At 49.4% G+C, this 14,625-nt stretch overlaps 1 protein-coding gene across 1 annotated transcript in view; it reads right to left on the reverse strand.

Moving 5' to 3' along the window:
• Window positions 1–14,543, reverse strand: part of Fak (protein tyrosine kinase 2 Fak) — a 92,103-nt gene extending 77,560 nt beyond the window's left edge. Inside the window, exon 1 of the mRNA XM_084578027.1 lies at window positions 14,378–14,543. Within this exon, the coding sequence (XP_084434153.1) occupies window positions 14,378–14,463 (86 nt within the window). The 5' untranslated portion in view covers window positions 14,464–14,543. The remainder of the gene's footprint in view (window positions 1–14,377) is intronic.
• Between the last annotated feature and the right edge of the window lie 82 nt (window positions 14,544–14,625).

A 14,625-nucleotide genomic window follows, 5' to 3' on the forward strand; every position in this document is an offset into this window, starting at 1 on the left:
CTGGCACGTCTGAAGTCAGCTCAATATCGTGCTCAGTCAAATCAGTTCTCCCTGGCCTGTCCACGAAGCAGGCCTCAAACTCTGTTATTATCTCGCCCAGATCGGACAGCTGGGATTTCTTTAGTTCTCCTCTCTGCTCCGTCTTTTTGAGAAGCTCCTGAGCGTTGCTTCCTTTTCCGCTGAGGCAAATCAAGTTGTCCCCCATCTCCTCGGGAAGGTTTAACGTTAGATTTACCACGGCTTCCCTCTGCACATAAGGCTTCATAAGATTGCAATGATAAATGCGCACTTCTTTACGCCTACCGGGAATTTTCACTGCGTAGTTAGTGTTAGAAAGCTTTGCAACGACTTCAGCCGGTCCTTCCCACTGTACTTCGAGCTTATTCTGCCTTGAACTTCTCAGCAACATCACCTGGTCCCCGATACCAAACGTCCTTTGACGGGCTGTCTTATCATAGTACACCTTGGAACGAGCCTGGGCTGACTTCATGCTGGCCTCAACGAGTTCCTTAGTGTTATGTAAGCGATTCAAGAGGTTCAGAATGAATTCTACTACTGTTGGGTCTTCTCCGCGCACCATTCGCAAAGGTGAGCGCAGTGACCTTCCGTACACCAACTCGGCTGGGCTAAATCCAGTGGATTCGTGCGGCACTGACCGCAAAGCGAAAAGCGCTGCAGGCAGGCAGGTATCCCATTCGCGCTTGTTTTCATAGCACAGTCCCCTCAGGACTCGTTTGAGAACAGAGTGCCATCTTTCTACGCTGTTGCTCTGCGGATGATGGATCGAGCTATGCACTACCTTAATGCCGCATCGCTCGAGAAATGAGGTGGTGAGGACACTCGTGAAAACGCTACCCTGATCACTTTGGACCTCGGAAGGGAATCCAACTCGCGCAAACACTGACAGCAGCGAATCCACTACACTCTCGGACGTCACCTCGCGCAGCGGAACAGCCTCTGGAAACTTTGTGGCTGGGCATAACATAGTGAGGATATAACGGTACCCTGACTCTGTCACGGGAAGTGGCCCAACTACATCTATTACTAACCGGTGAAACGGCTCGGTAATGATTGGTACTAACACCATCGGCGCTTTCCACTTATCTTGCGCCTTTCCAACCCGCTGGCACGTGTCGCATGACCGTACAAAATTTTCCGTGTCCTTAAAACATCCAGGCCAATAGTATTCTTGCAACAGCCTCTGCTTTGTTTTCTTTATTCCAAGGTGACATGACCACGAGCTGCCATGGGAAAGTCGCAGTAAGTCTCCGCGGTACTTTTGGGGAACAACTAATTGGTCCCGCTCTACTCCGCGCTTATCCTTGAATAAGCGATACAGCACTCCCTTTCTCATCTCGAAAGAAATATTGTTTGCTGTCTTAGTGGCGCGGTGGCGCTCCCTTATCTCCTGTATCTTGGGATCATTGGCTTGCTCTATAGCTAAGTCCTCTCGGGTTCCACTTAAAAGTCTCGTGAGATTACTAGACACTGGCGGCAAGAGGTTACTCTCAAGAACGTCCTCATTCCGCGTCTCATCAAGCTCACTTTCAAGTTGACATATCTGAGATGCCTCGCTCTCAAAGTTTTCTGACCTGCTATCTTCCACATCGACCACTGTTTTAACTGCCGTTTCTTCCGCTGTGGAATTTTCTGGTATGAGCAGTGTAGCTAGTTCTCGCGCCCTTGAACGTGTTAAGGCTTGCACAACTCTGTCTCCGAACAGGATGCCCCTCTTTCGCAGTAGCATGTCCGATTTGTTGGAGAACAAATACGGATAGCACTTAGGAAGCTTTCCTGAAACGGCAGCCTCGGTTGTTAATTCGCCGAAAGGGCCCTCGATGACCACGTTCGCGATCGGCAAGCACACACTCTGTTCCTCAACTACCTGTCGGATCCATGCACACTGTCCTGTATAGTCGGAAGGCGATACATACGCCGGATGGACAACATCCATCGTTGCGGCCGAATCGCGCAGTACCTTGCAAGGCTTCCCGTTGACTACTAGGTCATGCAGGTAGGGTTCTAAAAGCTGCATATTTTCATCGCAGTCCCTGACATACGAGAAAGCAATCTTTTCTTTCCGGCAGTTGACGGCAATGTGACCCTGCTCATTACACCTAAAGCATGTGAGCGGCTTCCTAGCCTCAAGCTTATTCTTTGTGTTCTGCACGTTGGTCACTTCCCCACTTTTCTCACTGCCGTCCTTTCTAGGGAATTTGCCTGAAGAAACCTTCATTTCTTCGTTTCCCACTCTAGCAAAGTGCCTTTCCTGACGGTTTTTCACACTGAACTTGGGATTGCGGGGCCTATCCACTGCTGGGTTGCTGAATTGTCGGCGCGAAGCATACTCCTCAATAAGTTCGGCAGCTTCAGTTGCCGACTTAATTTCGCCTCGGTCCTGTAACCAATTTCTTTCTTTTTCTGGGAGGCAGTTATAAAACTGCTCCAAAAGAATTCGCTCGACTACAGCGTCCCTATCACTGTAGGAATCTGTGCTCTTTAGCCACTCGCCCAAATTTACTCTTAAATTGTACAGGAATTCAGGGTAACTCTCGTCCCTGGACTTAGTAGCGTTCCGAAAACGTTGTCTGAACGCCTCGGCGCTAAGCCTATACTTTCTCAGAAGGCAAGCTTTGACCTTCTCGTAGTTGTCCGCGTCCTCCTTGCTTAGCCGCGCGACAACCTCCGCTGCCTCGCTGGGCAGAACCGTCAATAATCTCTGAGACCAAGTGTCTCGCTGGAAGGACAGTTTTTCGCAGGTTCGCTCAAAGTTAGCCAGATACAGACCGATATCCCCTGATATCACATATGGCTGCATGTACTTTGACATCTTGAAATCTGCCTCCTTGTTGAGACGAGGTACCGCTAGCTGGGGACAATCGCCCGACCTCTTGCTCAACTCTAGTTCTAATTTCCGGAGCTCAATTTCTTGGTCCAGCTTTTTTGCTTCTCTTTCAAGCTTCTCACGTTCGTGCTCCCTTTCCTCTTTTTCCCTCTCAAGTTCACGCTCTCTTTCCTCTTTTTCCCTCTGACGTTCGCGCTCCCTTTCCTCTTTTTCCCTCTGACGTTCGCGCTCCCTTTCCTCTTTCTGCTGTCTGAGCTGTTCCTTTTTTTGCCCGATGAGGTTCCATGCTTCACTGAGCTCCTCATCATCGGTTCCCAGATCAGTGATTGCCTTTATAATCAAGGGTTTTCGTGCCAAACCACTTGTATTAATTCCCAATTCCTCACACAATAGCAACAGTTCCGGTTTCTGCAGCTTTTGTAGGTCCATGATCGCTCCGAGTGTCGGCTACTTCCAAAACAACAGTGCAAACTACCAAACCTAAAGGCGTTTCCACACTCTCTTTACCAGTTCTAAAATCTAACCCTGTTCTAGAACCTGGTCCACATCAGAAGAAAAGCCAAGCACTCACCCACACATGCGATCGATGTTCCGAGCTGCCCTCTTGTTGGCCGATTGTTGCTCCTGCTTGTTGCTTGAGATGCCACCTCCGATCACAAGATGTGGCTTGTAGATTCTGATCCACCTCGAATCACCAGATGTAGCTTGTAGATCCAGATCCCACCTCCAGTCATCAGATGTTGTGGCTTGTAGATTCAGATCCCAACGCTGGTCACCAGTCGTTGTGCTTGCAGATTCAGATCCCACCGCTGATCACCAGTTGTCGTGACGCTGGGGCTACGTCGACCCGGCCTTCACTTGGTAGCGTGCAGAGACTCGGGGTTGAAGAAGGACTGAATCTTCGAAGTTGGTGAAATATGTACAAGCAGGTTTAATGGCACTTTGAGAAACTTATTTACAAGATTATTTACACGAAAAAGAAGGGTACATCAGCAAAATGGCAAGCGTTAAGAGTTCATAGCGAGAAGCGACTGGATGAGCCGTTTACCCAGGGCCCAGAGCGACATTTCGTGCTCTGCAGCGTCCTTAAAACCCCCTATGTCCAGCCCCTCTCTGAAGATGCTGACCAACCAAATCCAGGGCACGCCCCTCAGGTATCGGCATCCAATCGAACACATCACTGCACTGATGGTCTGAAGCACTGACTGGTCCGGCATTCATTCGTTGGGCGTGATCACTTGTTGGCGGGAAAAGCTTGGGAACGGCGAGGAGAGGAGGTACATTTCTATTCTTCAGCAAAGAAACCACAAGCTGGTTCTGACAAGGGGTTTTACTTCTCAGAAACCCGAGTGCACGTGGCGCCGCATAGGGCTCCCAACATGGTCCCTTTTCGACAATTGCAAATCTTTCCTGCATTCCCGGGAAATCACTTAATGGCCGTATGAGTCATGCTCCTTTCTTGTCCTGCACGTCAGCGGACATGTCACTCTGTCGTCTCCTTTGGATAGGAGGCATTCATCACTGGAGGATAGCACTTCTCGACTGGAAGGGTGGACAAAAGAAAGAAAGCACTTCCTGCTATTTCCCGCAGGGGGACGTTTCTTTGTGTTTTTCCAGACGTTCTCTTGACAGGGTCAATTTGGCATTTGCAGGTTGTCCACAAAGCAAAACATGCTTACAAAACAGGATTCCTGGAAACAGGCTCACTTAGAGCCATTGGACCATCACCACATATTCACAAAACTTATCCATGCCCACAGGCGAACAATAGAGCGCGCAATTGCGGATGCTTGGTCGTAACAGTGATTGATAATTGATTGATATATGTATGATATTTATGATCTGAACAATATTTGTGTGACAAATCGAATATCTGTATGATATCATACAAAGGTCACACAGGTTCTGCCTGACATAAAATAAATTGTGATATCGTAAAACATACAAACTCGCATGCGAAACCCGTTTCATTCAGCTCTCATACTGATATCAGTTGATACTCATTGTACATCTCACTTGGGATCATTCAGTGCCTTTCGTGATAGATCACACAAAATCTGATGAGTCGCGGAGCTGGCTTTTTTATTGGTCAACATAAGCAAGGTGACACGGTACTTGTGACATAAAGGTTGTAAAAGTAATAGTAAAGAACTTATGAATCGCTAGACGAAGGCTTTAATATATATATATATATATATATATATATATATATATATTTGTAGCCGTATGGTTACTCCTGGGTGGATGTCAATGAGGAATTACTCCCTTGTTACAGAGTGCATTGACCCGGATTACGCCTACCTATGCCGCCTGGTCACTCGGGGCGCATTCTCAAAAGCGTTCACTTGCCGGCCTACAGGAATAATATTATCCCCGAGAAACAGCGGCAAACACGGGAGTTCTACGAAGTGTGACACCGTTGGTCCCCCATCCACAATTTCCACACCTATCCGCGGTAGCTATAAAACAGAACACAAAACGCACGTCACAAGAAGCCGAGCACAAGCTGCTGCGACGTTACGCATAGGGAAATATAGGAACAAGCAAAAGAAAGGAGTCTCTTATCGGCACCGCCGCCGAGACAGCTTCCGCAACGCAAGCGCCGCGGAGCTCAGCTTTCACGCCGCCGCTAGGAGCGCGGACGGGAGCGGGAAGCGATGGCTCATCTTCAATCTCCGCTCATCAAGACTGGGGGCCGGGCACAGAGGCACTGCCAGGGCCAGCAACGGTCGAAGGCGTGCCCGCTTTGAGAGTGGGGGGGTCAAAAGAGCAAGTGGCGCAACGGCGCACGGTTACTCACTCGACAGCTTTGTACCTCGCCGCTTATAACATCGCTTATTACTCGGCAACCTGTCCGCTGCTATATATGTACACAGAGAACAGAAAGGCGTGCGACGCGAAGCCGCCTCATAAAGAAACCAGTTCGGCATGTACACCCCTCTTCCCTTCCTCCCTTATTCTCTTGACCGGCGCTGAAGCACAGCTCGGTGAGACAGCTCGGTTTCGGCGAAGCTTCTTCCATCGACTTTCCACAAGGTTGGCTCGATCGCCAATGAATTCTCGGTAGTCCAACACAAGGAAGAATAAGTAATAAGGGAGTGAGTAACCGACAACAAAGGCCACTTTAATAGGCAACACCCGCCCAGAGTCGAAACAGCTCACGAAGACTACACGGCAGTGGAGCTGATGAAGCGCGAAGGAATGAAGAACAGGCGAGAAAAAAGGAAGCAACAGGAATACCAATTGAAAAAAAAAAAAAAAGTGCTCCTTTCGTGATGGCCCGGCAGCATCTGCGGTGCCAACTCGGCGGCGCCGCGTCACTTTACGGCCGCACGACTCCACCCCCGACGCGCGCTCAAAATTGAACTCGGCAGAAGTCCCCGCACAGGCAGGGGATGATGACGTGCCCCCGACAGCGGCAGCACCCAAGCTTTTATATAGGCAGTCCACACACGCCATGCAGTAGCATCACCACGTCGTGTTCGCTTCCTCGGCCGACGACGCGTCATCTGACTGGACGACGTATACCCCGCTGTGCTTTTCGGCCGTCGTCTTGGCGTACTGGCCCGAGAGCGCTGCTCTACCGCGTAGGCTTCGCAGCTCGATACGACATTCCGCTCACGCCGGCCGAGAAGACACAAGGGAAGGGCCCGATGAATGCAGGCAGTCGTGCCTGGCGACAACGACGCGCGACCGAGTAAGGAAACAGGTTTACGACGACGTGCACGCACTGAGTAACCTCGAGGCACCTCAAGTGATGTGCCACTGGCACAGCGCAGCGGAACAGCGAACGCAGCCAACACCATCTAGACTAGGCGGTAGTGACAGAACGCGCCGCGAGGATCATTACGTCTTCCGGACGTCAGGCATCATTGCGTCGCGGTTAATTTTCAAGCGCTGATTGCTTTTCCCTTTTTGCTGGTTATTTCGTTTCTTTTTCGACACTATTCAAGAGCCGGGCGGAATCTGCGCATGGCTAATAACAACGTCGAGTTCAAGCACGAAACAAAACACTCCTCCATTGCTAAAAAAAAAAAAAAAAAAATCTCGCGACCCCCCCCCCCCCTTTTTCATTACCATATACATCTACACGACGTCCTACGGACATTTATAAAGGATATGTAAAGATAGGGTGTATAGCTCCTTTCTGTTGAGAAGCACACACCAAACAGATGCTACACATCCATGACGGTCGGCAAGTCCGAAAAACTATACACGCCCGAAGCAGGCAAGATTATCGCAGAAACTAAAAATAAAAACGCCCTTTACTTTCCACAAGGGTGAAGTGAGAACGGCACTATTCCTTCGCAGGCTGCTTTGGGTGACAGCGTGCCTTGTATCTGTTTTCCTTTTCTGTTCTTCAGCAGCGACGTCCCGCCATGTCTCGAACGGCGGCAATGTGCCCCCCGCCGCCGACCAGCAGTGGCGTCGACACCATCCTCTGGCGTTCGCAGCACTTCTTTCTTTGCGAGCATTTCTTTTCGGCGCCCTCTCGAAACAAAAGGAGGCTGAACAAAGAAATCTGGGCCATACAAATGAAACTTCCCCGTCGCCGAATGCCGGTGTTTTTCTGCGGAGCAGGTCATCCGAACCACATCCCGGGGCCATTGTTTGCTGCAATGGAGGAGACCGGCTGGTTCTCTCGTCGTCGGAAAACCGTTTCTCTGCCTCAGTATGCGCCGTTCGCACCATCTCTTGGAGCCATTTAAGTTCGTCGAAATAAAAAGGCGGAAGCAGGTTCACTGCGTTCATTTTGCATTGTGTTGCAGCCGAGCACAAGGAACAGCGATATTTAAAACAGCCTTCCGTGTCGACCAAATTTAGGAAGGCCGTTACGGAGTGAGCCTAGCAGTGGCGTAGCCAGATTTTATGCCTTGAGGGTAGGAAAAAAATGCGATGAGATAGAAGGGGATGCAGATGGGGAGACGCAGCACTCAGAAAACTTCGGGGGCTGTTCTGACAACGAACCCCCCCCCCCCCCCCCCCATGCTACGCCCCTGTAGCCTATTTACGAACGGTACACAGTTGTTCCTTGCTCTTCGAATAGATCCCACTTGCGTCTTTCGAATTCCTCACAATTTGAACACGTGCCATTGTAACTGTCTACACCAAATCCGCTTGAATGTGTCATACACAAACTACTTCTTACATAAAATAGGCATAGCGAGCAGCCCTCTGTGCTCTACATGTGATGTTTGTTAAAATTTCGAATATTTGGTAGCCTCCTGTCAACGGTTTACTGCACATCGCAGGACACTGCGTAATAATTTAAGCTTAGCTAAAGACACAACCTTGCGCCTTGAACACGTCCTGGGTCCTTGGTGCGACAGATCGTCGACTACGCGAGCTACAAAGGCCTTATTAACTTTTCTCAAGGACACAGGGTTGATCGAGACCCTTTAAAACTCATCTGTGTGTGATTATGTGCGTGTGAAAGTGTGTGACACCGATTCTTTTTTTTTTTTTTCTCATTCATTTTTCCCCTCCCTGGCTCACCACCAGGCAGACATCTCCTGTTGCCATTAAAGTATATATCTCTCTCTCTTGCTCTTCGCTCCCGCAATGTTCGAACCAACATTAGAGAGCACCAACATGAAGTCCCCCCCCTTCTTCAGAACTTTAAGATACAAAGGCAATGAGGAAGGCCTAAGGAGCCATAGTAGAAAAAGTGTCGAACAAACATAAAAAATTGAATTCACGCGAATCCCCCCCCCCCCCCCCCTCCCCCTCCTTACTTAGGAATAGAAAGTCACAGCTAAAGACTATGCCGTCTTCACCCCTCGCAACCTAATTACAGCATCATATGACTCTGGAGTTTAGCAAAATAGCAAGGGCGCCTATCGGTTGCGTAATCAACTTTCGTTGGTGTCTTGCAAATGAGCAGCCCTCCGTGAGCAATTCGTCCGACTGGAAACAGGTAGCGTAATAGTCTGCTCGATCTGTCGGCCGACTGAACCACGACTGAAGCCGACACAAGATGTTAAAAAATTAAGCAGACTTGCTGATCTGACAGTAGCTGGTCATAACGCGGCTGTTCGAAAAAGGTGGGCAGCAGAGCCAGTATCTAACAGTAATTGATACTTTGAGACTACAAGCGTTGTCCTCGGACATGGACCATATTCGGCAGTGCTGGAGCTACTTCGGAAATCTGTCGATTCCTTTCGTTTACGACGAGGTCCTTAAACGTTTTAGTTCCTGCATTTAAAAGCCGCTGATAAGTGAACGTGAAAGGTCGTCATGAGGTGCAATGCTACGTTCCACGCCCATTGTGCGCATATTACACTGGCGTGAATGCTCTTCAGCTGAAACTCGCGCAGCCTCTCCGTGCGTAGCTGCTGTCGGTCATGTCCGAAGTATGTCATGACACACTAAGACCGCAACGTCACAACATATTTTACTCGACCTCACTGCAACCCGAGGCTTCTGAATCGCGGAATGCACCGTGGAGGCTCGGTTCCGGCTGGAGCATCGTCGTTTTTCATCAGTTCAGTTCAGTCGTTTAGTCGTGTCCGACTCTTCGTGACCCTATGGACCATGTCACGCCACGCTTTCCGGTCTCTCACTATCCTCCTAACATCACATAACTTCATCTGCAGTGCCTCGAGGATGCCATCTAACCATCGCGTTCGCTGCCTACCCCTTCTCCGGCGACCCTCAACCTTTCCCAACATCAAATCTTTCTCCAGCGACTCCTCTCTTCTCATCAGATGACCAAAGTAGCTGAGCTTTAACTTTAGAATTTGACCCTCCAATGAGCAGTCAGGGTTTATGGTCGACAATATCGACTGATTTGATCTTCTGGCAGTCCAAGGAACTCTCAAGAGTCTTCGCCAGCACCACAATTCAAACGCGTCAATTCTTCTGCGGTCAGCCTTTTTCACAGTCCAACTCTCGCATCCATACATACTTGGCGCCAAGCAGACGACAGCGCTTTTTCCTATCACTTTATTTATCTTCTTTTTTTTTTCAAAATGCGTAACCCGATTGTGTGCTTACGTAACCTGGCACTGTCCTACTGCACACGTCACGCGCACGTCACAATTTGAACAAAATGGCGAATTATCGAAAATAGGGCCCCAGCTTGCGCAACTGGAATAAGATCTCCGACGGCAGCCAGCCTTCTGCCCCACAGATCTCTATCAAATCCCCACAGATAAACATCCTTGCTGGAACGCTGTACTTTACGTGGCGTCAGAACGATGACGCAACCAAGTTTTAAGGCGTAGCCCAAATCACGGGAGAAGAGATGAATTGTCTCCCAGGTATGACTACGACGCTGCTGGCACCTGACGACCTCGGTATGGCAGTCAAAAAAAAAAAAATAAAAAAAAAATAAACGATAAAAGAATACTTAATCGCGAGCACTTCGGCGCTCGGTTAAAAATCGGAACCTAGCAGTCTGCGAAGCCGGACGACGTCTCCAGCTATGTTTTCCGTCCCGCACCGCATAAAAAAGGAGGAGAGACGTTAAAAGTTGCTGAGGGTTTTAATCTACGCAAAAAACGATTTGTCTCTAAAATAGGAAATGCGTCCACCCTTTTCAGCCTCGGCCCTGCTCGGCAGCGTGTGCTTTGCTAAGCATGGGAGCATTTTTTTTTCTTTCTTTCTTTCTTTTTTTTTTTTGCAGCCGGCGCTCGTATAATCGACTTCCGTGACGGACTTCCGCGGCGCGCGCTTTCTCTCAATGCCCATAATCTAATGCAGTACCAAGCAATTACTTGCAGTGCGGAAACTAAGGAGCTTAAAAATGGGGGATATAATAGGGAGTTTTAGAATAGGGGTACCCTATCGGTTAGGGGGATAGGGTAATAGCGGGGCGCGAGTGCGCATGCGCAGAACCCAAGCGGGCCTTGGGTTTTTGGGTCAGCGGACGACGGCGACCCTATCTCGGCCGCCGCTCGCCTCGGCACACATTCGTCGTTACCGCTGCATGGTGTCACGCGTTCACGGCAAACGAAAGGCCAACGAAGCTTGTGCTATGTCTCATGATGCCCGCACCACCAAATTTAAGCGATAAAACGCCCCATATTGCCTGATTGCTTCCGGATTTACCGAGCTGCTAGGCTTAGCGAGTTCGCATCGTGTGGTTGCCATGGGGACCAGGCGTCGGAAAGCGCGCAAGGTTCAAATGAGGTTTCCCGGCTCAGCCTGGATTGATTAGGATTGGTCGATTTCGTCTTGTCTGAAGAAAACAGATTATATAACTGGTATTTTTAGGATATTTTTGTACAATGACAGCATTTTCTGTTTAATAAGATAGCGTTGTTTTGGCTTTTATATATTTAAATGCTTTCACGGTTTACCGTCAGGGCGCTGCGATCGACGAACGCAAGCCCCGCTCCGCTGCGTCGGCAAACCCCTATTCTAAAACTCTCCGGTCGGCTCGAACGTTACGCCACGGCACGGTATTTTCTTGGGGGCCCCAATCCTTGGGTTCCCCTATTCTAAAACTCCCTAATAACGCAAGAGTTAACAATCCGTGATCTTTTTCAACGTGCCGCGCAGTTACCGCAATTGCATTGTTTGCTACGCTTCTTCGCCGGGGGAAGTGCCTCGCTTTTTCCCCCATACCAAGCACTTCAGACTAAAGCCGAGAGAAGGGTTTCCTGTTTGTCGGCGCTCTTCACGACACCGCTATACTTATCGTGAAGCGCATCTTCCGGGCCTTCCCTAGATGCGAACTGTTTCTCGGCATGATACACGACGTTCTGTCGCTTAGGCAAAAGGTCTGTTTGAGCATTTACACTTAAATTTTAGAACATTTTACACCTTACTTTCGACTCTAACATTTGCTAACTACACCTGCTCATTCCGTGCATAGAATGTGCTCCTACGAAACCAGAGCTTGGCTTTCGTCTGAAGAAAAGATGCGAAAGCACAGGAGAGATGAGATTTCTGGCAACGTTACTAGTAACGTTGGTTTCTGGGTGCATAAGAATTACAGGTAGTTGCAATTAGTCCACAGCCATCTACTACATTATACAACTTCGAGCCCCACTAAGAACATTTAGTTTTATAGTTACTAATGTTTTGTCATTAACTCGCATTCTTTTTTTTTTTTTTTGCAAAGTAAGTATGTTGCACTATACGGATCTACGTGACTGGGCACACTGAGTGGTTCAGACGATGAGGGATGTCTACTGATTATAGCGTCATCTTCGGGAAGAAAAGACTGTCAGGCACCAAAGCAGCAAATGCTCCACCGTTTCTTGGCGATAGGAGACACATGCTGCCGGCTAGCAGGCCACACCAAGAAGCGCGGATTTCGAAGCGAAGCTTCGCACGACTACTATGGTGGAAGAACTCGGGACACATCGCCGGAGCACGACAACAGCGAGGGCCGAGCAGCAGCCTGCGACCACCATCACGTATAGCACGCGCCAGCTGACTTTCAGCGAGGTCGTGCTGCGGGCACGGGGCAACGTGTCGTGAGCGGACAGTGCGCAGGCGACCCGACAGGAACGTGACTCGTAATCGACGCAGCATATCCAGGCAGCAACGACGACGACGACCGCGAAAAAGCTGCACGAAAGGGGCAGACAATGGCGCCTCCGGCCACGCTACGCGCGCAAGAGAAGAAATGAAAAATGAAACAAATAAAACAAAAAGAGGAGCAACAAAGGCGACGCCGGCCACTGGCCGCAGTTGTCCGTCGCACAAACGACCACTGTTCGCGAAGGTCAGAGCGACCATTCCATCCTCGCGATACAGTGGGGGAACAATAAACAACTAGCTTGTGAAGTCTGGTTATGGTTGGGTCAAAAGACGAACGTCTTGTGTTCTCCTTTTAGCCGTCGGCGCGTGCGAGGTTTTAAAATGCCTACATGATGGGAACGCCGCCGTTTTTTGTTGAAACCTATCGAACAAAAAACGGCTGCTGAATACGTGGCGTTCGCAGCGCCAGCAGATATCGTAATCGGCGTGAAAATTAAAGCGTTTACATATAAAGTGTTCGGCAACTTTATCAGAACCATCTTGGAAAATTTTCCGGCCTCGACCGGTGGGAACATTTTCCAGGACGGTTCCGATAAAGTTGCAGAACACCGTACATCACACAAGCAAGCTTTTAACGTAGGCTGCTGTGCCCAATGTCACGAAAAGAGCGAAAAAGATACAGACATGCACATATATGTCAGTGGGGGCGTCGCATTCATTCAAGTTTAGTTTCTCCGGGAAGGAGAGTCGGCCGGAAAGGAGCAGACGACAGCCTGAGAGCAGCTGAGATCGCAGTGGGACCGGCGGAAAAGCGGCCACAAACAAAACATACAGGGTGCCCCACATTTTGTCCGAGAATACGCAGCATCACCTACGGTGAGAGAAGCTGCGAGAGCAAACGAAAAAAGAAAAAAAAAGAAAAGCGAGCCCTACGGCGCGACGCGGCAAAGCATTGGCTGCTGATAAGCTCTCTTTATTGTCTTGATCTCTCGACATTACGACACAGACGGTCTGACATCGACTAAAGCTTGGATAAATACATGCTTCCTTTCTTTCCTTTTTTTTTTTTCCCCCTTGTGGCAAAGACCCTTGGCTCGCGTCCTTCCTTCACTCGATGTCGCCTCGTTAAGCTCTAAGGTAGCCCCGGCATGAGCCTGGCGTAACATCGACATGAAGTGCAACTACTGAAAATATCTGAAGGCAACGTGAGATCATCTCATCAGATATCCAGAGCTGGCATCATCTGCGCATTGAATTTCCGTTTCTCTTTTATGCTAATTGATTCTGAGCTCGCGAACACAAATGAAGTGCATAACGTCCGTAGACACGGTTGAATTTTCAGCGGTTAAATAAAAGCCGCAATCCATTGTCCCAGTATTTGCGTCAACGATACTTCAACAAACAATCGCGAGTGTTTTCAATGCATGACAGAAACGCTTTATGCAGATTGAATCAACGATCTCCTATGTCTAGAAGCACTCCCAAAATTTTGGCAAGTAACAGGGTTTGCTCAAAAGCAAATTTAGTGCTTTTGTTTGGAGCAGTCGTTGCAGAAAGTTTTAACCAGCTCCACGGAACGTCAATGGTTTGGAAACGAATCGCGTGCTTTCGAGCGGATAAACAAACCGTTATCAAAAAGCACGAGCGTAGACATTCACCCGGCAGCTCAAACAAAACGGCGCTTTATGTGCCCAGCGTCGAGATTCGTCCCAGAACGAATGTGATCCTTCTTCGCTTAATGTCCTCGTCTAGAAGCTCGTCGAAGCACGCCGGCTTGGATTTCATCTCTGATGGGGGAGTCCGCCCACAATCCCACTCTGTGTAGGGGATCTCTCAGGAGGCGGTGGGGGGGCTTGGCGTCGCGCTTCCGATGCGGTTTTATTACTGCGATCACGATGCCGCACGGACATTGTTTTACATGCGATACAGAGTTTCGGCACGCTCGGCACACGCACCGACGTGCAGCGCCCACGGGCGACGCATACAAGCGCAATACACGCGATTCTGTCACTCGTCTAAAGATGGTCTGGTTTACAGTGTTGAGCTTTCCGAACAAGAAGCGCGCTCCTAGTTCGCGTGGGATCGTGAAGGTCTCACCTTGAGCAGGCACTTTTCTTTTTCTCGAGAGTAGAGAAACGGCTCCCCGAGTCGGAGCTGGAGATGCTGTGGCCCCGTGAGTGCATTCAGAGCATTGAGGAGGCTTTTATGTGATCCTCCACAGCGTATCCGTGCGGCTACTCAAAGATGTCCACCAGTGCACATTGAATCCCAGAATGCTTCACTGTCTTTCATGGCTAAATGCTAGCAACTTGTGCCTTGAATTTAGTAAGTTTACAGTGTCCTCT

This window comes from Amblyomma maculatum, chromosome 9 (assembly GCF_055883805.1).
Source record: "Amblyomma maculatum isolate TAMU_Amacu chromosome 9, ASM5588380v1, whole genome shotgun sequence".
In the NCBI taxonomy this organism is placed as follows: Eukaryota; Metazoa; Arthropoda; class Arachnida; order Ixodida; family Ixodidae; genus Amblyomma; species Amblyomma maculatum.